At 51.2% G+C, this 22,734-nt stretch overlaps 10 protein-coding genes across 10 annotated transcripts; 2 read left to right on the top strand and 8 right to left on the bottom strand.

The window, feature by feature from the left end:
• Positions 1–238: 238 nt before the first annotated feature.
• Positions 239–1,388, top strand: N7443_010402 (uncharacterized protein; the record flags this gene model as incomplete). The annotated part of the gene is made up of 2 exons (XM_056890458.1): positions 239–463; positions 513–1,388. The coding sequence occupies 2 exons, from the start codon at positions 239–241 to the stop codon at positions 1,386–1,388; spliced, it is 1,101 nt and encodes a 366-aa protein (XP_056736949.1).
• Positions 1,389–1,575: 187 nt separating this feature from the next.
• Positions 1,576–2,220, bottom strand: N7443_010401 (actin-related protein 2/3 complex subunit 5 family protein; the record flags this gene model as incomplete). The annotated part of the gene is made up of 2 exons (XM_056890457.1): positions 1,576–1,798; positions 1,862–2,220. The coding sequence occupies 2 exons, from the start codon at positions 2,218–2,220 to the stop codon at positions 1,576–1,578; spliced, it is 582 nt and encodes a 193-aa protein (XP_056736948.1).
• A 618-nt stretch (positions 2,221–2,838) lies between these two features.
• N7443_010400 (uncharacterized protein) lies at positions 2,839–4,598 on the bottom strand (the record flags this gene model as incomplete). Its single annotated transcript, XM_056890456.1, has 5 exons — positions 2,839–3,742; positions 3,794–4,123; positions 4,180–4,253; positions 4,310–4,331; positions 4,387–4,598. 5 exons carry the CDS (start codon positions 4,596–4,598, stop codon positions 2,839–2,841), a joined length of 1,542 nt encoding a protein of 513 aa, XP_056736947.1.
• A 1,247-nt stretch (positions 4,599–5,845) lies between these two features.
• N7443_010399 (uncharacterized protein) lies at positions 5,846–7,139 on the bottom strand (the record flags this gene model as incomplete). The annotated part of the gene is made up of 3 exons (XM_056890455.1): positions 5,846–6,862; positions 6,914–7,020; positions 7,070–7,139. 3 exons carry the CDS (start codon positions 7,137–7,139, stop codon positions 5,846–5,848), a joined length of 1,194 nt encoding a protein of 397 aa, XP_056736946.1.
• A 416-nt stretch (positions 7,140–7,555) lies between these two features.
• Positions 7,556–11,558, bottom strand: pmcB (putative calcium-translocating P-type ATPase(PMCA-type); the record flags this gene model as incomplete). The annotated part of the gene is made up of 5 exons (XM_056890454.1): positions 7,556–8,357; positions 8,407–9,981; positions 10,036–10,466; positions 10,515–11,417; positions 11,484–11,558. The coding sequence occupies 5 exons, from the start codon at positions 11,556–11,558 to the stop codon at positions 7,556–7,558; spliced, it is 3,786 nt and encodes a 1,261-aa protein (XP_056736945.1).
• A 622-nt stretch (positions 11,559–12,180) lies between these two features.
• On the top strand, positions 12,181–12,511 carry N7443_010397 (uncharacterized protein; the record flags this gene model as incomplete). Its single annotated transcript, XM_056890453.1, has 2 exons — positions 12,181–12,378; positions 12,476–12,511. The coding sequence occupies 2 exons, from the start codon at positions 12,181–12,183 to the stop codon at positions 12,509–12,511; spliced, it is 234 nt and encodes a 77-aa protein (XP_056736944.1).
• A 725-nt stretch (positions 12,512–13,236) lies between these two features.
• On the bottom strand, positions 13,237–14,862 carry N7443_010396 (uncharacterized protein; the record flags this gene model as incomplete). Its single annotated transcript, XM_056890452.1, has 1 exon — positions 13,237–14,862. One exon carries the CDS (start codon positions 14,860–14,862, stop codon positions 13,237–13,239), a length of 1,626 nt encoding a protein of 541 aa, XP_056736943.1.
• A 1,323-nt stretch (positions 14,863–16,185) lies between these two features.
• On the bottom strand, positions 16,186–17,336 carry eb1 (microtubule-binding protein BIM1; the record flags this gene model as incomplete). Its single annotated transcript, XM_056890451.1, has 6 exons — positions 16,186–16,248; positions 16,305–16,780; positions 16,858–16,935; positions 17,035–17,069; positions 17,176–17,247; positions 17,323–17,336. 6 exons carry the CDS (start codon positions 17,334–17,336, stop codon positions 16,186–16,188), a joined length of 738 nt encoding a protein of 245 aa, XP_056736942.1.
• A 496-nt stretch (positions 17,337–17,832) lies between these two features.
• On the bottom strand, positions 17,833–19,992 carry N7443_010394 (F-box/WD repeat-containing protein; the record flags this gene model as incomplete). The annotated part of the gene is made up of 2 exons (XM_056890450.1): positions 17,833–19,151; positions 19,206–19,992. The coding sequence occupies 2 exons, from the start codon at positions 19,990–19,992 to the stop codon at positions 17,833–17,835; spliced, it is 2,106 nt and encodes a 701-aa protein (XP_056736941.1).
• A 1,143-nt stretch (positions 19,993–21,135) lies between these two features.
• N7443_010393 (NAD(P)-dependent alcohol dehydrogenase) lies at positions 21,136–22,434 on the bottom strand (the record flags this gene model as incomplete). The annotated part of the gene is made up of 5 exons (XM_056890449.1): positions 21,136–22,013; positions 22,067–22,108; positions 22,162–22,221; positions 22,274–22,301; positions 22,360–22,434. 5 exons carry the CDS (start codon positions 22,432–22,434, stop codon positions 21,136–21,138), a joined length of 1,083 nt encoding a protein of 360 aa, XP_056736940.1.
• Between the last annotated feature and the right edge of the window lie 300 nt (positions 22,435–22,734).

Raw genomic sequence — 22,734 nt, 5'->3', positions numbered from 1 at the left:
TCACTCCGAGCACCCCAGGCGGACAAACCGCGTTGATACCTAATTTTTAGCGCGGCGAAAGAAAGTGCGCGATCGCGGAGAGGGAGCTGTGGAGGTTCCGTATCAACAATCGACGTCAGAACAAAATTTGGGACTCGACTCAGCGTCACCTTCAACTCCGCAAACCGCCAACGCAACATGGCCTAAGCCGCTCAGAACCACATACCCGAATCAGAAACAAACTATTAACTCAGCTACCATGTTCTCTCTACACACGTTTCGCGCCAACCTTCCCCGGCGGTCCTTCGCCGCAACCTCCATGCGGACGTACGCCAACCAGACGTCCGGCAACCCTATGCTAGAGGTTTTCAACCGCAAGACAAAGCATATGCAGAAGGACCGGGCCGCTCAGAATGTCGAGGAGAGCCGGAATGTCGATTACTTGAAGGACGAGGTAGCAATGCGGTTATGTGAGCGTTTGCTGGTAAGAAACCCGACGAAACAAGGGCCGCGGCTCTAAGCGGATAAAGAAGACATTCGCTAACTCGGTCTTGGCTTGCGATCAGGACATCAAACGCAAATTTCCCAATGTGCTCGACCTGGGCGCGAACAGCTGCAACATTGCGCGGGCGCTGACGACACCAAACCTCGACATGGCGGCACCAGAGGGCGTGGCAACACCGCCGCTGGCAGAGCGTATCTCGAAATTGACATGCGTGGAAACATCGCGCGCATTGTTGCACCGAGATGAGGAAATGCCGTTCAATAAGGAAATTGATATTACGCGCGACGTGATTCCGGATCTGGAGTCTCTGCCGTACGAGCCGAACAGCTTTGATGCTGTACTTTCCTCACTTTCTATTCACTGGGTCAATGATCTTCCCGCATTGCTCGACCAAGTAAACACTATTCTCAAGCCGGACAGCCCGTTCATTGCAGCGATGTTCGGTGGTGATACCCTCTATGAGCTGCGTGGATCGCTGCAGCTAGCTGATATGGAGCGCCGCGGCGGTGTGTCACCGCACGTCTCACCGTTAGCTGATGTAAAAGACGTGGGAAGTCTCTTGAACCGTGCCGGGTTTAAGATGCTTACGGTCGATGTCGAGGATATTGTGGTGGAATTCCCCGATACCTTTGCTCTGATGCAGGATCTGCAGGCCATGGGGGAGAGCAATGCAATCTTGCACCGTGAAGCTGGTCCCTTGTCGCGTGAGGTATTGTTAGCCAACGAGGCTATCTACCGGTCCTTGCATATGGAGGAAGGTGCTCCCGGAATTCCTGCAACATTCCGGATGATCTATATGATCGGATGGAAGGAAGGCAAGGACCAACCGCAGCCGTTACAGCGTGGAAGTGGCGATGTCAACCTGAAAGATATCTTGGGTGGTGGAGACTTCGAGAAGCCATAAGAAGTTGCGGCAAAACAAGAGGGGGCCATAGAAAGTGCTCGCCATAATGTCATAGTATCTCAATTGTAAAACTACGCTGGCAGTAACAAACGAGGAAGATGGTTCGAAAGTGAAATGTATGAAATGCAATCAAGCCTCTACCAGAAACAGCAAAGGAGAACATTTAGACTCGTTTTGCTGCCTCCACTTAAACCGTCCGGCGGTCCGTCATGACACGCACAATCGATCCAGTCCCTGTCAAGTCCACCAGCTTCTCGTGCCAGTTGAGCAAAACGCTCATCTGCTGGCCACCACCGCCCTCGCCCAAGTTGCGGCCCTGGATTTGCGAGAAGCCACCTGTGCTCTGCGGGGAGACCGACTTAGCGGACTTGGCACCACCAGGGCCGGAAGAGGACGACATTCCTTTGTAGCTGGTTCAAGTTAGTGCATACTCTTATGGGCATGAAAAAGGCATTGTAAATGGCCACACATACATATACTTCATCAAACAGTCTGCCCGCTCTGCCCCGCCATCTGCACCACAGACTCCCTCCAGGACACGGGCCATTTCGGCCTGTCGGATTCCCTGGAGCACCTCAATCACAGTAGCGAGGTGAACCTCCTTGGCGCGGTCGTCGCCGCCCAACGGCGCTGTGTCGAGAGCGGTTCGGAGTGCGCCCTCGGCGTCACCGCCGCGCAGCAGCTGGCGCACCTGGTTCGCGATGTTGGCGGCATCGCTCGAAGTCTCAGGTTGGGGCAGCGTAGCGGGGAGGAGGGTTTCCATAGGGAAGTTGACTGACGACTCCGGGTCGAGCTGGTCGACATTGATGGTGCGGTAGTTGATTTGCGACATGGTGGCGGTTTTGTCTGGGGTATTGTTCGGGCCGAAGAATATAAGAAGGAATTGGCTTTGAAGTGTAGCTCAATTCAAGTTCAGAAGCAATGACTATGTCGTCGAAGCTTGTTCTTTGCCAGGAGGCGTGTTGGGTATCGGTGTGGTGGAGGGAAGCGGGGAGATCGGGGACGGGGGGAGGGTCGCGGGCGGTGCGAGGTCGATGTCGAGAGAGACAAAAGAGGCGGATTGACGGGGGAAGCTTAGACCACTCTGGTCACTATCAAGCAAAGCGATACCAGTTGATTGCAACAGGGATTAGGGATGGAGGCGGAGCTGGGCACTCGGGGAGGTGACGGCGTCTTGGTGCCTGAGGCACAAGCTCCCATCCCCGCTGCCTGGAGTAAGGATCCATGGATTGATGATCAAGTTGTTTGTATTGAGTTCGAAGGTTGGAATGATGAGAATCATTGATTGTTGAATTGGCCAAGCCATTCACTCCCTTTTTGACTCTGAATCTATGTACTTATTGCGCAGATGTGAGCATTCCATATATATATAATTGGATCACTTTTGATCGCTTCACATCCCACCAGGGGCTTTCGCGAGTTGAACATTGAACATGTAAAAGTCCCGATGTCAATATCCGTCTGTGTCCACACCATTCTCTTGATAAACCGCCAGGCTGTACCGTGCAAACTTACTCCTTGCACGGATTCTCTTGCCGTATCTCGTGAATATTGGGGGAACAATACAAAATACCGTTGCTACTGCCGCCAGTGTCGAAGCTGCCACATTCGCACCCAGTCCATTAAACATTTGCTGTGCGAACAATGGAAATGCAGCCGACAGCAAGGAGCGGAGCATACACAGCGTGGCAAATCCACTTCCAGCATAGCTAAGATAGCTGTCTGCGAGATAGCCCGCAAGGACAGCATCGAACTCGTTGCAAGCGTATCCAATGAGAACCAAGGCAATAGCAGAGACAACCCAGTCAACATTGGGAACGAGAGGAGGAATAGTCCAAGCAAACCACCATAGACCACCCGCAAGCATCGGCGCACCGATTGAAAAGCCAACAAGCTTGGCTTCTGGCTCTAGTGGTATGTTTTGCTCTTCATGCTGGAGGACGGTGTGGTGGTCCTTGATGCGGGTGAGCAGTCCCAGCATAAGACCGATAGAAATCGCAATGAATGGTAGGTTCGAGGATTCTTCCGAAAAGCCCATGGCCTCATAAACCAAAGGTAAGGCTTCAGTGAACAAGTAGATTATAGCAAAAGCGACCGCGCTCATTACCGACACCATGCAGACAATAGGTTCGGTGAAGAACAGATGCACTGGACGGAACAAGGCCTGACGGGCAAATGTGCGCAGATCGGGAGTGTGATCGGGATTCAACGCTCTGAGCGTGCTGATTCCAGTGTCTTTGCGCACTTTCGCTACCTCTCGTTCGAGAAGCAATGATGGCCGCGATTCGCGAACAAAACCCAAAGCAAGCGCATTCATCGCAGTGACAATTGCAGCAACGTAGAACAGCCACTTCCTACAAGGACAAATTAGCGCTTTTGTCTTCATGGCAAGGGTAACCACATACCAGCCCAGTTCTACGGTGATATAGGTACTCATAATTGGACCCAAAGTGAGACCAATGTTGGAGGCCAGGGCCCATATGAAGACCAGCCAAACACGGTCTTTAGAATTGAACATGTCTTCGATGCTCCCCGCAACAATAATGGTCGGAATTGCGGACAACAGGCCCGAAAAGAAACGTCCAACTGCAACACCGGCAATGTGTGGAACTACACCGGCAATGACGCAGCAGACGCTGTACAGCGAAGTGCTGATGATGTATAGCCTTCTACGGCCAGAGGCCTCGGAGTAGGATGGAAAGATGATACCACCAATACATTGCCCGATAAGATATCTGCATTTGAAATTTAAGCATCGGCATTCTATGCTTTAGAAAAACGCGGTACTTACAACGAGACGAAGAGAAAGATGGAGAATGTTCGTCCGATGCCAAATTCTTCTGCAGCATGATCGGCCGTGGTGCTCTGTCGATCGCGAATTAGCGTCGACCTATGTAGACAATAATTGTCCAAATCCATACCCCAGCAGTACTAATTGCAGTTCTGTCGCATAAGCGTGAGTGATTTCCTGTCTTGTGAAGGTGAAGGGCAGACATACGTGAATAGTTCGAGGAAGATAATCACACTACTATCAAAACTCTTCCGGGATGTTGACCAGTTCCTGGGATGCTTTTTGTTTGAAGCCGACCAGCGGATCAATTTCCCATCTGAAGTAAACTCAAGACCATAGGCATCAAGGACAGACTGAATATTGCTTGAATCATGTGAAGCAGGTAATTTCAAACTCATAGTCTGCTGGGAAGAATTCATGGTGAAAAGAATGAATGCAAAAGAACACTGAGAATTTTCCGCACAGAAAAAAAAACAAACAATGCAGCTACATTTTATTATTATATCAAGGCACAGGGCACGGATTGGTGAAGACAAGCAGCTTCTCTTGCCGGGTCCAGAATCTTGGGTGATTAGATGGCCTCGTCCATGACCCTCTCGCCCCGTACGGAACCATCACTGGCCATCACGCTGATCCTCGGTTCCACCACGAAAGGGGATGATGCAACCGAGCTGAATCGATCTCTCGACCGACGAACAGGATCTGCGGCGGATTGCATCACTAGCTCTAATTTTGCGCCTAGCCAATCTCGAAACTCCCCGAATTCTTCAAGATCCAGATCAAAGTTTTGTCCGAGAGACAATTAAAAAAAAGCCAATCAGTGCCAGCTAGGCTACCGCGAGCTTCATTCCTGAAACCCAGGGGTTTGCAGAATTGAATCGCGATTTGATCCTAGTTCCTGCTATCTGCTGCCTTACACCCCTGCCACATGTGCAAACAAGCATTGAGGCCGGTCACTTTGTTTGATTGACAATGATCTACCTAGAAAGGGTGGATCCGAAATGGCCCAGGATAAACCAAGGCATCCAAATATGATTCCAATGTGGCTAGAAGGTTCTTCCAAGTCATGAAGCTTCTAATGGAGCAATTTACGAGCATAATGCTTCATCACAGGTCCATACACGTGGCTTGAGAATGAGCCATTTTCTATCAGTCGCAATTATCTGAACATCCCCGCACGACTCCATATCATCATCACGCCATATGAAAACCTTGAACCGACGTGTCTCTAACCGTTCCCCAATCTGCGTTCTCAGGTACCACTTCCGACATAACCGTTAGCCGAGCAGGTTATTGCCTAGTAGTCTATTAAACCATTAGTCTCGAAAATGGCTCTTTAGAACTCAACGAGATTCGTGATTGTCGTGGCAAAGAACATGCCTGCATGGCTCAAGAATGAGACGCTACAGTGGCAGGCCAGTGAGATGGCTCAGGACGGGCACATGGAAAGTTTGCTTGATGGAAGTACATGGAGTGCTTATAACCTAGGCACTATGTTATGTATGATGGAAGGCTTGAACAAATCAACCTTCTGGAGACGACCTTGGGATGCTCTTCAATATTATTTCTTCTAGTCTTTTTCGCTCTCATACCTCATCATCCGGACTGCAGTATTCTGAAGCTTCCAGAGATCTGTGGTGATTGTTAAGGTGGGATATAGCAGAAATTAACTCTGTGTTCGTGAAGATTTCGGTTGCCCAGCTTCGTCATGAGGTACGATTGCTTCCTTGGACTCCATTGCTTCCTTGAAGTTGGTTGCTTCCTGCGAATTGGTTGCTTCTTTGCGAGGGACAGTCACCTCAGGAGACACGGCTACTTCCAAGGGCGCGGCTCCTTCCGGGGAGACAGCCGTTATATGGGGCATAGATGCCTCAGAAGCTCCGGTTGCTTGTTCGGGCACAACCGCTCTAGGAGACCTCGTTGCTTCTCGAGACTCAGCTTCTCCCTGAGGCACGGTTGCTTCCTGAGACTGTGCTGTTTGATTAGGCCCGGCAATTTCTTGAGGCCCATCTTCTTCGCGAGTATCCCCAGAAGGCATCTCCTGATGTGAGCTCTGCCCACTCAGTTCAGGAACTGGAGGAGACTCCAAAGCAAGTTCCGACGGTCTCTGAACAGGCTCACTCAATATATCAGCAGGTAGCTCAACAGCGTCCGACGTCCCAACGGAGGGTTGTAGACGAAAAGCCTCAGAGTTCAAGATATGCATCAACGGCTCAGCCTCGGGCGGCGGGGGAATCTCTCCATTAAGCAGTTGAATGGCCTTAAGTTTCCGCTCATACATCTTCTTATTCGCAGATGAGCGCTCCAAAATCACGCTTCCCTCAAGTGTGGCCCCACCATATACCCCACGAGTCTTGGAGTACGCAAAGATTCCAGCCATGCCGCTCGTCCCAATAATCGCCCCTGTCTCAGCACTTCGTCCTGGACCGAACGCCACGGAGATATTACCACTCATAGTAATATTTCCAGATCTGAGGAACGTCTGCACTGCCGCGTCGGTATTCAACACGAATACAAAGTCAGTGAGTTCCACACCGAACTGGCCTCCTCCGCCTAGACCGCCCAGCGCTATGGCCGAGGGTGCTGACCAGCTACCATCGGGAAGGCGGGCTACCATCAGGCCGGAGCCAAAGCGGATAGAACCGAGGAAACCGGCTCTGAAAACTGTGCATATTACTAGACCCTGAGATGGTATTAGCTTGACTTATTCGTTCTGATGGCCTGGAAGACCCACTTTGGCAGTTCCGAGGATCTTACGAGGAATCGCAGTCTCGCCGGGAGTATTCGTCAATGTCGAGTTGACGAATGAGTAGATGATTTTGCCAGCCTTTTTACACTCGCCTGGAGATGGTCAGTATCATGCATCTTGCGAGAGACTTTTTTTACTCACTAGACAGAGAAGCGGGGAACGGATTGTGGATCGGGTTGCGATGGCCCGACTTTCCTTGTGTGGTTGACATTGCTGGAGTACACCCGTGTACATCGGTCCATAGCCTCTTGATAAAATACCACGAAACTCACCGTAGGTCTCAAGTGTCAGATTCAGGGGGATTGAAGGTGCTCTCGTCAGATTCGCTGATCAGAGTTCTTGAGACTAGCTGAATGTAAAGTTTGACGAGGCTAATTCCAGGGGCTGCGCATGAGTGGGGGCCAATTGGGACACCGGTGCACTACAGCAGAATTGACGGTTAGTTGTTTAGGAACTATAGTCATAATAGTCATATTTTGGCCCTACTGAAATAATTAATAATTCGTGAGAGCAAAAATTGCTATAGGAAGAAGAAATTCTTTTAATTTTGCCCATCGAGTATTTCTATGTACAAATAATTGATCGCCAGCCACCCAATGGTATCGCTATATAACACAGACATGAAGTTTAAGGAGAAGTCGTAACAGTAATAGGAGGCACCACAATGGTGGGTGGTGTCCGAGGACGCTCATGGCTCTCTAGACGAGCCAATTTCGTGGAAGCGGGAGCTTCCTCATCCATGACAGGAGAATTGGGGGTCTCAGACGATGCAAGAGGGGTATCAGTAGTCTGTGAGTTCCTTCGGAAATTGGCACGGCGAGTGAATCGAGATAGAGGTCGGAAGAGAGCCTTAGCACCACGAACAAGGGCCTTGAAGCCCTTAGAAAGTGGTCTCAGAATGAAGTTCATCCCGCTGACGACCGCATTGAACACAATGCCAAAGTGGCGGTCGGGGAGTATACGTAGGACCACAGCCCATGGTAGACAGCCTAGTGCGCAGATTAAACAAACGGCCCATAGGATACCGGAGATGCGAGTCACGCCAAAGGCCTGGCCGCCGACGTATACGATCATGACTTGGCCGCCAATCATGATGAGGTTGATGCCCATGAACCAGTAATTTTTGAACATGCCTTCAAAGATATTGAAGTGATTGTCTAGGCGTCGGTTGTTGAATTCGTTGAAGATCTGCATCCAGACGAAAGTGTTGAAGACGACGGTTGAGAGCTGCTTTGATCGAAGTGCTGCGTCATTGGAGTCGAGGTGTGCGTTGAGGAGTTTATCGCCAGCGAAATAGAGCATAAAAGTTATAGCCAGTTGATAGACTGCCTGTCCAAGAATCATTTTCCACATGGTCAAGGTGAAGAGTGAGGCACTCTTTGGCACGGGCTTTCTTTCTAAGATTTTCTCGGTCGGGGCATCGGTAGCGCTGTTATCTTGTCAGTTGGTGAAAGTAGCGCAGAATGGAGGCAACTTACAGTGCAAGAGCAGCAAAAGTGTCCATGATCAGGTTCACCCAAAGCAGCTGCACAGCATTCAGAACGCTGCTGTTCGAGCTGCTGTACACAGACGATACAAAGGTCAAAGTGACAGCCGTGATATTGACGGTGATCTGGAACTGTAGGAACTTGGCAACGGCATCATTGACCGCACGGCCCCAGGAAATTGCGGTGACGATAGAGCGGAAGTTATCATCCAAAAGGATGATTGAGCTAGCTTCCTTGGCAACCTCAGTGCCAGCAATACCCATAGAGAAGCCAACATCGGCCGTCCGCAGGGCAGGCCCATCATTGGTGCCGTCACCAGTGACAGCAACAGTCTCACCAAGGGCCTTGAGTCGCTCCACAAGAATACGCTTGTCCTCAGGCGAAGACCGTGCCAAGACTTGCAGACGGGGAATGACTATATCCATTTCCTCATCTGATAGCTGTCGGAACTTGGGACCTTCCATGACCAATCCATCTTCAGTCTTGATACCACAAGAAGTCGCGATGGCAGTGGCAGTGGCAACATTATCACCAGTCACCATCTTGACTTGGACTCCTGCCGAGTGACACTTGCGAATGGCAGGCGGAACCTCGGGGCGAAGGGGATCTTGAATTCCCACAACACCAAGCCAAGTCATGTCGTGGAAGACATCATCGAAGTCGGCAGCAGATTGGTCGTCCTCCAGCTTCTTCCCATTCTTTGGCGGCCAAGATGCAAAGTCACTATAAACCATTCCTATAGTGCGAAGGGAGCCCTGAGCATATCGATCAATGATTCCCAGAATCTTCTGTCTGTCCTGATCGGAGAGGCCCTCAGTGTGGATGGTATCCTTCGCCATGTCGATCTCGGTGATCTGAGTAGAACAGGCGCTGGCCATAATCTCAGCTGCACCCTTAACTAGGAGGCGGTATCCAACACTAGGGTGCCGATAAACAACACCCATGCACTTGCGTGCAGAGTCGAATGGGACAAGCTGGACAATTTCGGCAGAACCACGCTCCAAAGCGAGATCCATACCCAAGTAATCCTTAGCCAGCTGGAGAAGTGCAACCTCGGTCTTGCTTCCGACGAATTCCTTGCAGCCATCTTTATCTTCTTCAAAAGCAGTAGAGTTCAATGCAACACTTTTGGAAATAAGGTCTCGTACTGGGGCAGAACATCGCTGGAAGATTTCTGAGGTGCTCACGGCATCGATGCCGATCTCACTCTCAGATGGTTGGCTAAAGCTCTGATCTGAGCCCCAGGTACCCGCAACCACTGTCATCTTGTTTTGTGTCAGGGTTCCTGTCTTGTCGGAGCAGATAACAGTCGCGTTACCCATTGTCTCGCAAGCCCGAAGGACACGGACAAGGTTGTTTTCCTTGACCATGCGGGTTGTAGCAAAGGCCAAGGCAAGGGTAACAGCCAATGGAAGGCCTTCTGGAATGGCGACAACGATGACAGTCACAGCAACAATCAAAATATCCACAAATTCCTTACCCTTCTCCGCAGGGGGGACATTGGGATGATTCGGAAGATCGGCAATAAAGCGGAACAAGAGAATAAAGAATAGAAGAATAGCAGCACTGTACATCATCGTTAGTATAATCTGAACCAAAGGGTAGTATAATTCGACTTACGCTGAGCCCAAATATCCAATCCAGTCAGCCAACTTTCCCAGTTTCACCTGAAGCGGCGTGGGATCGTTAGTCGTTTGCAAAGATATCATGATCCGACCATATGACGAATAAGGCCCGACACTAGTGACAAGGTAGGTTCCTACACCTTCTAGAACCTTGCTACCGGAAATCAGGAACGGGTCGAGCTTCTTCGTTGCCCGGCCCTCCACAATCTGCAGCCAGACTTCCTGGCCAGCGGTCTTTTTCATTTGATCAGACTCGCCAGTGGCGGATGATTCGTCGCATTTGACACCATGTCCTGAGATCAGGATACCATCTGCAGGAACCGAGTCACCCGGCTCCAGGTGGAGCACGTCGCCGACTAGGATATCGTAGACGGATATCATCATTGACTTGCCAGAGCGGACGACTTTTACCTCTCGGTCGTCATTCTAACAATGTTAGTATTATGTTAACTCCAGTTGTTTCAGATCGCTTACCCGCTTATTCAGTTTCGCGAACTGTCTTTCCTTCTGCCAATCATTGACAGCAGTAACGACGGTAACAATCAAGATTGCCACGCAAATAGCCACACCTTCAACCCAGTCTACACCCGTACCTCCCGACACCGTCTCATAGATACCAAGCGACAGAGAAACAACAGCCGCAATAGTCAAAAGTATAATAATCTTGTCGTTATAAGCAATCCAAAACAGCTTAAAAAAGCCCGTCGACTTCCTCGCCGGCAGCTTATTCTCACTGAAGATGCGAATGCGATCCTCAAAAGAATCCCCACCCGTCGCCGACGCCATCACAGGACTGGCATACAGCGCCGGCTTGCTTATAGACGGTCTCTTATTATAAACGGGTGGCGCCACTTCCTGAAAAGCAACGGTCCCTTCCAATCGGCCCTCATCAACAGACAAGCCAGCATTCAGATCAGTTCTTAAGCCGCGTTCAAGACCCTGCAACCCACCTAGAGCGTGGAACGCAGCCAAAGACTTAGGATTCTGCATCTTGTTCAACTGGCCCGGCGAGAAGGCAAAGCGATTGTCATTGACTTGAAAGTCCGCCTCATCGCGCGGATCAGGATTCAATGCCTCCGCCAGCGGGACATCGTCGTACTTAGCAGCAAAAGAGGGATCAACTTCCGAGTTCGCCCGCGAGCGAATAGTCAGGTTCGCAGTTGATGCGAACGAGTCTGAGCGCGGACGTAATGTGTCGCCGTCTATCGACGATGAAGGTCGATGCTGGGCGTGATGCACCATTAGGCGAGCTGAATTTTGGTTCCAGGCCATGTCTGGTGATAGAGATGATGTGGGTGATGTTGGACTGTGGTCATTATCTGTTGGGCCGGACCATGATGATGATGATGCTGCAGCTGATGAAACAGATAGAGATCGCTAGTGAGAAATTAGTATGAGTGTTGGCGCCCAATTTCCTTGCGGGTAATTAGGTGTTTGACTTACCTCTCTTCCGTTTGGGTTCGTCACGACGACAGGGCTTAAAAATTGGCCTCCGGATGGGTTATTAGACGAGGCCATGGTGCTAGATTGCACCAGATGGACGATTTTATGTCGTCCAAGTAGAGGAAAGTAAGTAATGAGATGGGCTATTGTGAAAATTCTGCGGATGCTGGGGTGTACGCTTGATATCACCCCTCCCTCAAGGTCGTGCGTGGCTGTGTAATGCCCAGGATCCGCCGAGTAATTCAATCTCGGTACTAGATTCAGGCTAAGGGATAAAAGAATGCCAAGCTTGCGCAAATTTTTCCCCACGAAGCAATAGATGAGCAGAAGAGGGGCTCGATAAGAAGGTAAGGTAGAGCCGAAGCTCTTAGCCAGGATGACCCGGATGAGATATTACGTTGACAGAGCACAGCCCCGGCGGCGACATCAGTAGATTTCGCCAAGGTGAAGATAGCGTTCGACAAGGCATAGAAAGGCGAGCACAGAGTCCATGCCCAGCTAGAATATTCAAGATCAAACACAGCCTTGATGAGAGGCGACAGTATAGCACGCGATATTTCACTCTGAATTAGGCGCCGACGAGCTCATGCAACAATCTGGGACTGGCGAGGCGCCCGGCCATGTGAGCCGGGGCCCGACGGATATCCCAATGGTCCAGCATTAGTCTAGATGTGATGGGGTGGTTTTAGTTGCCGCCATGTCCACGGGTGGAGGATACGGGTCCGACTGCGCCTCAATAGCCATCCAATCGCCATACAGCTTCAACATCCCCCGCTTAACTCTATGTGTCAGGTTGAAGGGTGTCATCACCTTTGAAACGGAAATGTACGCAGGCGGGAATGCGTTCGTGTACGTCATGTCATGGCATGGCTCATTGGAGATCCGGCTGTTGCAGGTACGAGGTTTGTTTCGGTTCGTCAGTAAGAACAAACCCATCCGCGTCATGGCATCGATCCTTTTCTGCAGAGTACCACTTGTGGCAATGTTTGCAGGGGTTCGATGCTGATACCGGCTGTAACAACCAGTAGCATCTACAATAACCACTGCCCTTCTTCTTAGGCTTGATGGCAAATGCCATCTGATGTGGCTGGGGTGTGGCGGGTGATCTGATGTGGCAGTGCTGAAGATCTCCATCACGTGACATCCACATGGTGCTCTTCTAAGACGGCGTAGGCGGCTTTGGGGCTCATCTGCGTTCCTTCAAACAGAAGTTAACTTTGGGAATTGCGGAGGCGCATACGATTCAGCTATGAGACACAGTCCACGTGCCCTCACTGCCCCATTAGGCTACAGTCATGTACAGAATAGGAAGATTCCAGGCTTCAATTATTCATTATCTTGGATTAAGTGATACCCAGGCGAACCCCTGGGAATGTTGGCTCATAACCATACCACATCAACAATCAGTAGTCCACCAGATAAAAGAAAAGTAACAAGAGTAAAAAATAAAGAGGAATTTATTCACAAGGAATCAAGGAATTGGGAGGGAATAGGGGGTATCTAAAAGAAACAATAGACAAAAACAGATGTCAAAGACAGGCAGGGACTCCTAGAGAACCCTTGAATCGCAAAATAGTCGAACAGAAAGAGGTCAAATGAACCATGAAAAATGAACATTGAACAAAAAAATGATGAATCGCTGCAATCAAATCAGCGTGAAGGTTCGATCGTGGCCTATCACTTGGGTCTCCAAATCCCGTTTCACGTCGGCTTTATCATATCACATATCCCGTATCAATAAGTACATTCCACGTCACAGATCAATGCCCTCCGTGAAGCGGCTGCTTCTGCTTCCGTCGTGGCTTGGAAGACTGCGCCCCAACCCATCAGGCCGCGTTGGTAAGATCGGCACGACTGTCTGGGGCTGGGCCAAGTTATGTGAGGGATTCACGGTGGTTGGAGAGCCGAAGTTGACGGAGCTGGAGACAGGAAGATGAACTGGTGATGGTCGAACGGGGGCGATATGCTCATCAGCCTCTCGCAAGTTGGTTTCTAACGGCATACCAAATGGCGATGCCGGAGGGGGTCCATAGGTCGAAGGAGAGGACAGCGGTCCCCCGCTAGGAGATATGGGGGAGAACCCAGGTAGAGTGGGAGAGTCGCCATCTAGACCACCACCAAACCCGTCACCTCCGTGAGTGAGGACAGGCGGGATCTTGCGGCCAGAGAGCTTCTGAAATCCTCGCTCGCTCGTGCCAGACGAAGATATGGTACTCTCAGTTGCAGTGGTCATAGTCGAAGCACGCCAACGTTTCATGAAAGCGGGCGCCAAATATGATGCCGAGAACAAGGGACTGTTGTCGTTACTTAAGGTTCGTTCGGACATACCGCGTGTTCCAGCATCATTAGACGGAAGAGATTGGGCACTCTGCTGTTGCAAGAACTTTCGACGGCGGAAAAGGTAGAATAGAAAAAGGAAGATAACGGCGAGGCCTGCAACACTTCCTACGACACCGCCCACGATTTTAGGTGTGCTGGCATCCTTGTTCGATCCTGACCCGGACCCGGACCCGGACCCGGACCCTGAGGACGAGGTAGGTTGGGAATTGCCCGTAGACGGCTCCGCTCCACCGCCGGCACTGGTGCTGGTACTAGGACTGGCGCTAGTCTCCTCGGAACCCCAGAAGGCACTCGTTGAAGCAGACGGCGTGATGCTGGAATATGGGACCTCAGAAGAGCTAGAACTAGAATACCAAGTACCATGACCACCATTCGCAAAATAAGCGGATGTTGATGTCGGTAAAACGGTGGTAGAGTTTAAAGACGCAGGCGGCGTTGGCTCAACCAGTGGAGTCGATGTGTGTAGAATGGAACTACCGGTTAAAGGAATCTTTGGTGAGGAGATTGGCGCTGTTTGGGTCTGCTTGACCGTAGGCGGCGGTGTAGTCTGAGTTGTCGAGTTTGACGGCGGGGTAGTAAGTAAGTTTGTGGGAGCCGTCGGCAAGGACAGCTCTGCTGATGTCGACTCACTGGCAGTGAAGGTGAAAGCGCCAAACGCGGGGTCTGAAATGGTCATCGGAAAATCAGACGCCGTGGACACCCAGAGGGTGTGGGAGTTCTGATCCACCACCTGCAAGATGGTCTCAACCACCGTGGTGGAGGGTGAGTCAGCCTCTTGTCGTTTTGAAAATGATACGTCTTGTGTCTCAGCGGTATCTTCGAGGCAAGTGAGGTTTTGTAACGGATCGCAGGCATCATTCAAGATCGGATCAGAAGATGAAAGACTGGGGGGTTCAAGGGTATCCACAGCCCCGAGGATCTTGGCGTTGGAAACTTCCCCATCTGCAACTGCTGCTTCCTGTTCCTCCAGGTGGTGCTTGGTTTGAATGAGCTTGCCCATGCGCTTGTGGCGTAGGTGACTATGTCCATGGTGCGCCATGGTGAAAATCGTACAGGTGTGTGCCAAAAATAGATTAGGTTGGGTTCAATTGAAGAGGATCGTGAATCCTCACTCGAGTCGGAGCTGGATCGACCAGCTGCACGACGGGCGAATAAAAGTAGTTTTTGAAGTCGTTCGTGTCGATGAAAAGCAGGGCCTTGTGCGTTGATTCCGCAGAAACGAATAATGCTGGCCGAGGTCCCCGGAAAAGGAGGGATTGTGGGCGAGAGAGTAAGGAGCGGATGTCAGCGGTCTGTGTCGCCGACAAGTGAATCAGTAATGAATGGATGGCATTCGGCGCAGAACTGAATGGCCTGGTGAATTGATATATCCGGTCAGCAATGGGTTTTTCACTTGATCGGTCTGGCACGGAGGTTGGTGCCTCCCGATCAGATGAAACGAACAGGTAACCCACCGGAGAGAACGAGAAGGTAAAGAGAGTGGTAGTTGAGTCAGAAGCCAAGTCGTCGCCCTAATCCATAGTGTCGACTAGAACCCCCGAAACGAAACGAAACGAAACGAGCGAGACGAGTGATATCAGGACCCCGGGGTACCAGCGGGTACGTTGAGGGGTGACACTGCGAGGTCTGAGTCTGGGTCTAAGGGACACAGAAAAGCTTCCTGGTGAGCCCGGCCGACTCTTGGGGAAAGTGAAAAAGCGAAACGGTGGAGGGACGGGACCCAGACTCCCCTAATCGAAGCCAAGACGACCCGCGTGGGTGACGAACTAGTCCCGGGGCCGGGGCCGAGAACGTTTTTTTTTTTCTTTTTTCTTCTTGGTTGGTGTGATTGCCTGCCCAGTCAAGAGGGTGAAATGGATCCGAATTGAGGGGAATCGCCCTGAGCAAAGACGCCCATTGAATAGTCATTTTGTTATTATTTTTTGGCAGGAAACGCACGCTTCGTCTCCTCGCAGCGTTCAACGCCGGTTCCATATTGGGACTAGCGGTGATGCAGGTACGCATGGTATTCAGCCAATGGAATCCACGGATCGGTGACAGGTGGATCATTCTCGAGTCTGGCCAAAACTAGCGCGCTGCAGGTTTAATTATTGTCTTCCCGCAAGGGAACGGCACTATTCCTGTCTGGCACTATGGTTAGACATACACGAGCCTTGGATATTAGGTAAGATTTATAGTCACAGTCACAGTCACAGTCGTAGTCATAATCACTTAGGTTTGTGGTATGTTTCGCTACTTTACTGAACATAACACCACCCGATGGGTTCCCATATGGGCGTGTAATCCACTATCTACGCTTTCACATCTCATGGGGTATTTAACATTGAGACGTTTCTCGATTTTGGGCCCGATCCCGCTTCGCTTAGAACGTCTCCAGGTCGTCACCCACGACCTCCTCACCCTCCGCGGGGATCTCGAATCCATCCTGATATCCCATTAGCATGGTCGTTGACCCGAAATACTCTGTCGGATAAAACTTACTTCGGTTGAGTACAGAATGCCCTGGATGTGCTTGACAAGAGTATCCTCCTCCTTATCCAACTCGGGGTCCGCCTCAATAGCGCTCTGCAGCAGCAACTCGATGTCGCGCAACTTGGCAAAGTAGAAGTCCCGCTCCTTCTCGAGTCCGGCAATGGCCTCCTTCTGTGTCGAAATCTCCTGCTGCAGAGCCGCGGTGGCGGCACCGGTCGGCGCGGCAGCAACCCGGGGTCGGGCGGCACCACCAGTAGTCGGGGTCGCGCCGCGTCGCGAACCGGCTGAGACAGTACGCGCAGCAGGGGCACCTGCGGGAGCGCCAGATGCTTTCCGGCGGCCGACGGCGTCATACTCACCGCCGGGATAGTGCTGGTCCCAGTATCGCTTGGTCCACTGGAGGAATTCGAGGTTGTCCTGCATACGGCACTTGCTAAGGGATTGAACGGGGATGGGCTTCTCGACAGTGTGCTTGGTGAAGATATCTGAAACGAGTGTTATGTTAGAAGGGTGATTGGGACGGTGACATGGACGGTGACCGTGAGTGATTGTCGAGACGTACTCTGGAGGATCTTGAAGTTTTGGAGGTAAGCATATTCGCTGTTGACGTTGAACTTCACCCGGGACATGGGCACATCCACTAGAAAAAGAAAGATCATTCGCATCAGTATATGCCTTCACAAAATCTCGGGCGGCTTGACCGCTTCTCCGAGCGCCGGCGATCAAAGGTCGCACTCACTGAAAATGGAGTCAAAGATCTGGCATAGCGCAGCACTGTTCGATTCCGCCCGAGAGCCATGTCAGTCCATTGTTTTTCTCCGCGTATCCGACGTGTACCCCCTCCAGGGGTGGAGGGGGAGGGGTGGCCGATCCGTCATACCCGGTTCCACACTGCTCGATCTTAGTGATGTTCAACTGCAGCAGGTTGTTCAACCATGCCAGCAGCTCTTGTCTGTAGACAAGGCAGGGTTAGCTGATAATTCTATGTTGTTCAGAGGTCGATCGTCGATTAGGGGGGAAAGCCAACCTGGATTCGCCCATGGTGGGGTAGTGATAGTCGCAATCGGAACGCTTGAGGAAGAGACGGGGGAGATTGAGAGACAAAATTCGACAAGAGATCGACAGATAAAAAATCCGTGTAAGATCAGGGCCTCCTCGCTGGGGTTTGCCTGTCTGTGTTGATGAAAAACAACGATGGTTTGTTTTGATGCCAAAATCCACGGATTATTGGCGGCGCTAGACATCATGACAGCCAATCACGAGGGATTAGGTAACATATCACCTCAGGCATCCTTTCAGGTCCTTTTTGGTCTTTTTACTCACGATGATTTCATCCTAAGCTGGTAGATAGCGAGTGTTGCTTTAAATAAATAAATTCAGAGACTCTATGATCAGTTCTTTTGTCCAGTCCCCATACCTCGATTTCCCATACCTCGATTTCCCATATGTTGCCAACTCCCCAAAGACCATGCTGGCATGAATACTCAAAATCAACGCTAATTCAAGAAACAAAGTTATCAAGTCAGATACAATAAAATCACTCCTCCAGCAATTCAATCCCATCTAGCCCGTAGCCGAAATCCATAATGACGGCCCGTGAGTCTTGGCTAGTCGCCAAGATCCGCCGATAGTCCGACTGGACATTCAGCATCCAGCTGGTTGTCCAACCAGGCAGATCAATAGACAATTCACCCGTGTCAGCGTCGAACACCTTGACACTCATGTCGTAACTACCGCTGACAATACGCTTGTTCATACTGTCAAGGTGAAGCGACCGGATCAGGGACGAATGGGCACGGATCTCATGGACCAGCTCGCCAGTGTTGGCGTCGAACTGATAGATAATCTTATCATTGCCACCAGTCAAAATAGTTCGACCATCATCACTAAATTCAACACACGCAAGACCACGATCCTTACTGATGAACTCCTTGACGCAGTGGCCAGTAATGACGTTCCAAAGCTTGGCCACACCATCGCCACTTGCTGACACCACGAGGTCACCGCGTAGTTGCACAGCATTCACAGGTCCGTCGTGGCCGGATAGTTGCTTAAGAAGGGCGCCGGTCTTGCGGTCCCACACGCAGATGGAAGTGTCCTTCGAGCAGGATACGATATACCGGTCATCGAAACAGACATCAAGCACGCCGGCAGTGTGGCCGATGAGACGATGGATTGGTTGATAGCCGTTCTTGATACCCCACACGATGCAGCTAAAGTCTGAGGACCCAGTGACCATGATTTCTTTATCAAACTTCAAGCACAGAATTGAAGCACTGTGATAAAATGACGGGTGCTCCATAGGAGCAACGATCCCTGCGGAGGGAGTCGATGGTGGGCAAATAGTTGCAAAGGGAGATTTGCCCGTGGCCTGCTGTGCCGGGTTATTCACCGGTCCATCGATAGTCACATCGCCCGTGGAAGAGCCAATGATCTTTTGACAGGACCACGGGTAGTGGGCGTCCCACACACGAATGGTGCGGTCACGAGAGCCAGTGATAATTTTGTTTTCATCAAACTGCGCACAGTAAACGCTGTCTGTGTGTCCGTGAAGATAGATGGCCGCGGCCTTGCCTTGTCTCCAGCGTTGCTCAAGAGATCGCCGGACGAGAAACATCTTCTTCCAGTCCTGGTTGGGGATTGACTTTCCCAGTCCAACAGACAACTTCTTCATGGTTGCAGTGGAGCTGGCCGGGCGCCGAGGATATGCGCCACGAAAGACATGCTTCCAAACATGGGGCGAAGAAGCCTGTCGGTGCCAGGCCTTGGACACGGATTCGGAATCCATGAGAGACGCAGGGTCTAAATATGAAAGAACGAGAGCCGAGATCTCGGCGGGGAGGTAAGAAACTGGGTCTATAATTGATATTAGCGCCTGAATCAAGTCTTTCCGAATTCATGGTTCTTTACCAATGCGCACACAGGTCACACAGGTCACAAAGGACCGACCGGAGTGGTCACGCAAGTCAATTCCAATACCACTCTCAGAATCCTTCTTCACTCTGGTGTCGGACTTCTGGAGGTCCCGCTCCGTCTTGGCCGATTCCAGCCTGGCCGCTTCATTCTGCGCGGCGGCAGCGGCTCGCGCAGCCGATCCCGCAAACTTATCGTTCGGGAGGATCGGAGGCGCAAGCCCATGGCCTGGAATGGGCACCGGGGCTGAAGAAGTTGGAGCATAGAAACTCTGCAGGGCAGAAACACTGTTGAGCGAGGGACGACGGTTGATGCTGATACCATTAGACCAGGCGCGGGATCTAGGAGCCCAGCTTCCAGGACCGGCATTGCGCTTGTGGTTCGAGCCGTGGGCCACAGCATGGTGAAAGTAGCCACTCTCGCAACTGCACTCACTATCATCTTCCAGTTCTGGAACCCGCAAGCTCTGTTTCGAGGACTTGTTGCGGACTGAGACGGAGAGGCGGCGGCCCAGAGCCACTAGGCCGTCCATTGGATGACGTAGACTCGAGAAGCTCTTAGCTGCACGACGTCGAGGCACAGCCTCTGGAAACAACTCCGTATCATCTACCGTCAAGGCGTTATACTCGTCGGAAACCTCCGCCAGGGAGGTATCTTGCCACTGGCCATGCGCATTGTCTTTCGGTAGTGTAGCTGAATGCGCAGCAGTCTTGGAACGAGGGCGCAGGGAGAGCGAGGGGCGGCGCCGCACAGAGAGGCCGCTAGAGTTCTCGCGTGGCGACATAATGGTGGTAATCGTACGGGTAATAAGGGCGAGTGATCGACGAATTCGAAGCGATTGAATTTGATGCGTCAGTTGCTCGAAGCTCGGCTGGACACCGGCTGTTTATGTGAATGAAACGACTGAGTTTTTCCCAGTCCCCTGTCTATACGTATGGCGTGAGATGCAAGTTTTCCGGGGGGTCCCAGTGAAGGGACTCTAAACGATGTATGAAACCGAAGATAGGGACCGAAAATAACACCGAGAAAACGATATAAGCGAAAGAATGAGCAAGGAAACAACAAAAAATTCAGAAGGAAGAGGCGCAAGGAGAGAAAAGGGAGATGAACCCAAAAGCCAAAAGAATGGGCGGGTCTAAGAGTCGGGCGGTGAATCGATTAGGTCCGGGGTTGGCCTTGAAGTACTCGATACAGGCAATGTCATATGCTTAATGCTTCCTTCAGGTGTACCTGTACTTACGTCCGTACTCTTCCTGTAGGGGTCAAGTTTTTCTTAGCATCTGGGGGCGAGTCCTGGGGGATTTACGCCCGTGCGGAGTACTGCTACTGCACTGACTATGCTTAAGGGCCGGGCGGGCCAGTACCGAGTACATCTGATCTTGTACCCTCGGGTGGCGATTCAACCTTTTCAAGTTCCAGGGATTCAAATTAACCTTGGAACTCTGCTGACAATCGGGTAAAGTAGGGTTCCTAAAGTCTTTTCAGGTCGGATCTAACACGCGGTAAATCCAAAATTGAAGATGCCGCCGATCCGGTTCGTGGTTCATGCTTCAAGGGAAGTGGGTCGGTCCACTTTAAACAATGCTGCACGTTAAGGTCCAAGACAATAGAATGCAGTTCTTGAGCATTGAGAAATATTACAGTTCAGCCTGGGGTCAGGTTTTCAACAGATTACGGTATAAAGGCAGGGGGACAGAGGATCTCAGACCAGCCCAACATAGCCCAGTGGGTATAGAAGAATAGCACTTAAGAAGTATAAGCTGGACGTAGGTAAAGATCATGATAATCATTGTCTATTTTTCAGACTGGCATCTCAATAACCAAATACCCTCATAAAAAGCCTCGCCACACACACGCGTTATACATCACCAAAACTCCCCAACCACCCCCTGTCTCAGAAACACCTAACATTCCACACCGGAGCTGTTTAACCAAACACCTTCTCGTATCCGGTCAGAGTGAAGCGATAGTGCACGTCACCCTTCTTCATCCGAAGCATAGCCTCCTTCAGGCCCTCCTCGCCAATCGGAATCTCCTCCACCCACCCCCTCAGCCCCTTATCAGCCGCCAACTGCAACATCTGCAGCATCTCCCGCCGGCTACCCAAGTGACTAGCCCCAATAAGCACACCATTAGAAATCAAGTTCTGAGCCTTGATAATTTGACCCTCCTCCTCAGGAAGACCGACACTGACCCATCTACCATGTACATCCATCATAGACAGGTAACGCGCAAGATCAAAGCCCTCGGACGAGTTGGCACAGTTGATAATCAAATCAAACGAGAACTTGTGCGGCTCCTCCCACCCCTCCTCAGCAGTAGCAATGTACCCATCAGCGCCCAACTTCAGAGCATCGGCCTCCTTAGCCCTAGACCGTGAGATAGCCCAGGTCTCAGCCCCAAGAGCCTTGGCAAACATAATACCAAAGTGTCCGATACCACCCAGCCCGACGATACCAACCTTCTTGCCAGGCCCGGCACCATTTCGCACAAGCGGTGAGTACGCAGTGAGACCGGCGCACAGCATCGGCGCCACGGTGTTGCTGGACAGAGCATCAGGGATGGGGAACACCCAGTGCTCGTGTGTGCGCACATGCGATGAGTATCCGCCCTGGCTGATGATTCCAGTCTCGGGCCACTCCGATCCGTAGGTATCCATCATCTGCACGGGGCAGTAGGTTTCATTGTCGTTAAGGCACTGCTTGCACTCGCCACAGGAGTATGACTGAGCGCCGACGCCGACGCGCTGTCCCTCCTTGATGAGGGTGACCTTGGGACCGACGCGAATGGCACGGCCGATAATTTCTGTGAACTTTGTTAGCAATTGATCTTGAGTCTTGAAGGATCGGAGTGCCTACCGTGTCCCACGCACAGAGGGAACTTCTGAGATCCCCATCCACCTGAAAGATATTTGTGAGCTGAGATCGTGCTGATTCATTTGTGAGCTTCCTACCGCTGATGGTGTGCACGTCACTTCCACAGACACCGCATGCCTCAATCTTGATGTCCACGTCTGTGTACATATTAGAGCTGATCGAGATGTGGCACGATAGGTTTCAACTTACCATAGTCACCAAACGGCTTCAACTTGTACTACAGCCCCGAAGAACACCAGTTAGACAATCTTCTGAAGCAGCTGCATTCAACTCACGAAGCGCTTGTGGAACTGGGTGAAAGTATTAGGTCCATCGACCTGGAAGCCCTCAGCTTCCTCGGGATAAGGCATTGTTCCAAGATATAATGAATTGAATAAAAAGCAAGGTAGATTCTTTTCCACGAGATTGGGGAGGCGACAGTTTAAAAGGCAAACCAAGAAACAAGAAAGACCCTCCTGCGTGGGGGGGGAAGGAGGGGTATATCAAAAAAATAAAAAACGCCTCTTTAACAAAATGCTATCTCCACCAAGGGCGGCATATACTGTACCGAATTGTAAATACACTTTGACCTCCAGGTGCCGTGACCCCCATATCTCGGACTTGTCACCGTGGGGGGCCGCTCCATCTGCCAAACCATTGGTTCAGGCTCG

The sequence above is a fragment of the Penicillium atrosanguineum genome (assembly GCF_028827265.1).
Source record: "Penicillium atrosanguineum strain IBT 20685 chromosome Unknown utg000008l_segment0_segment0, whole genome shotgun sequence".
Lineage (NCBI taxonomy): Eukaryota > Fungi > Ascomycota > Eurotiomycetes > Eurotiales > Aspergillaceae > Penicillium > Penicillium atrosanguineum.
Note: the sequence above shows the minus strand (reverse complement) of the source record. Positions and strands in the feature narration are given on the sequence as shown.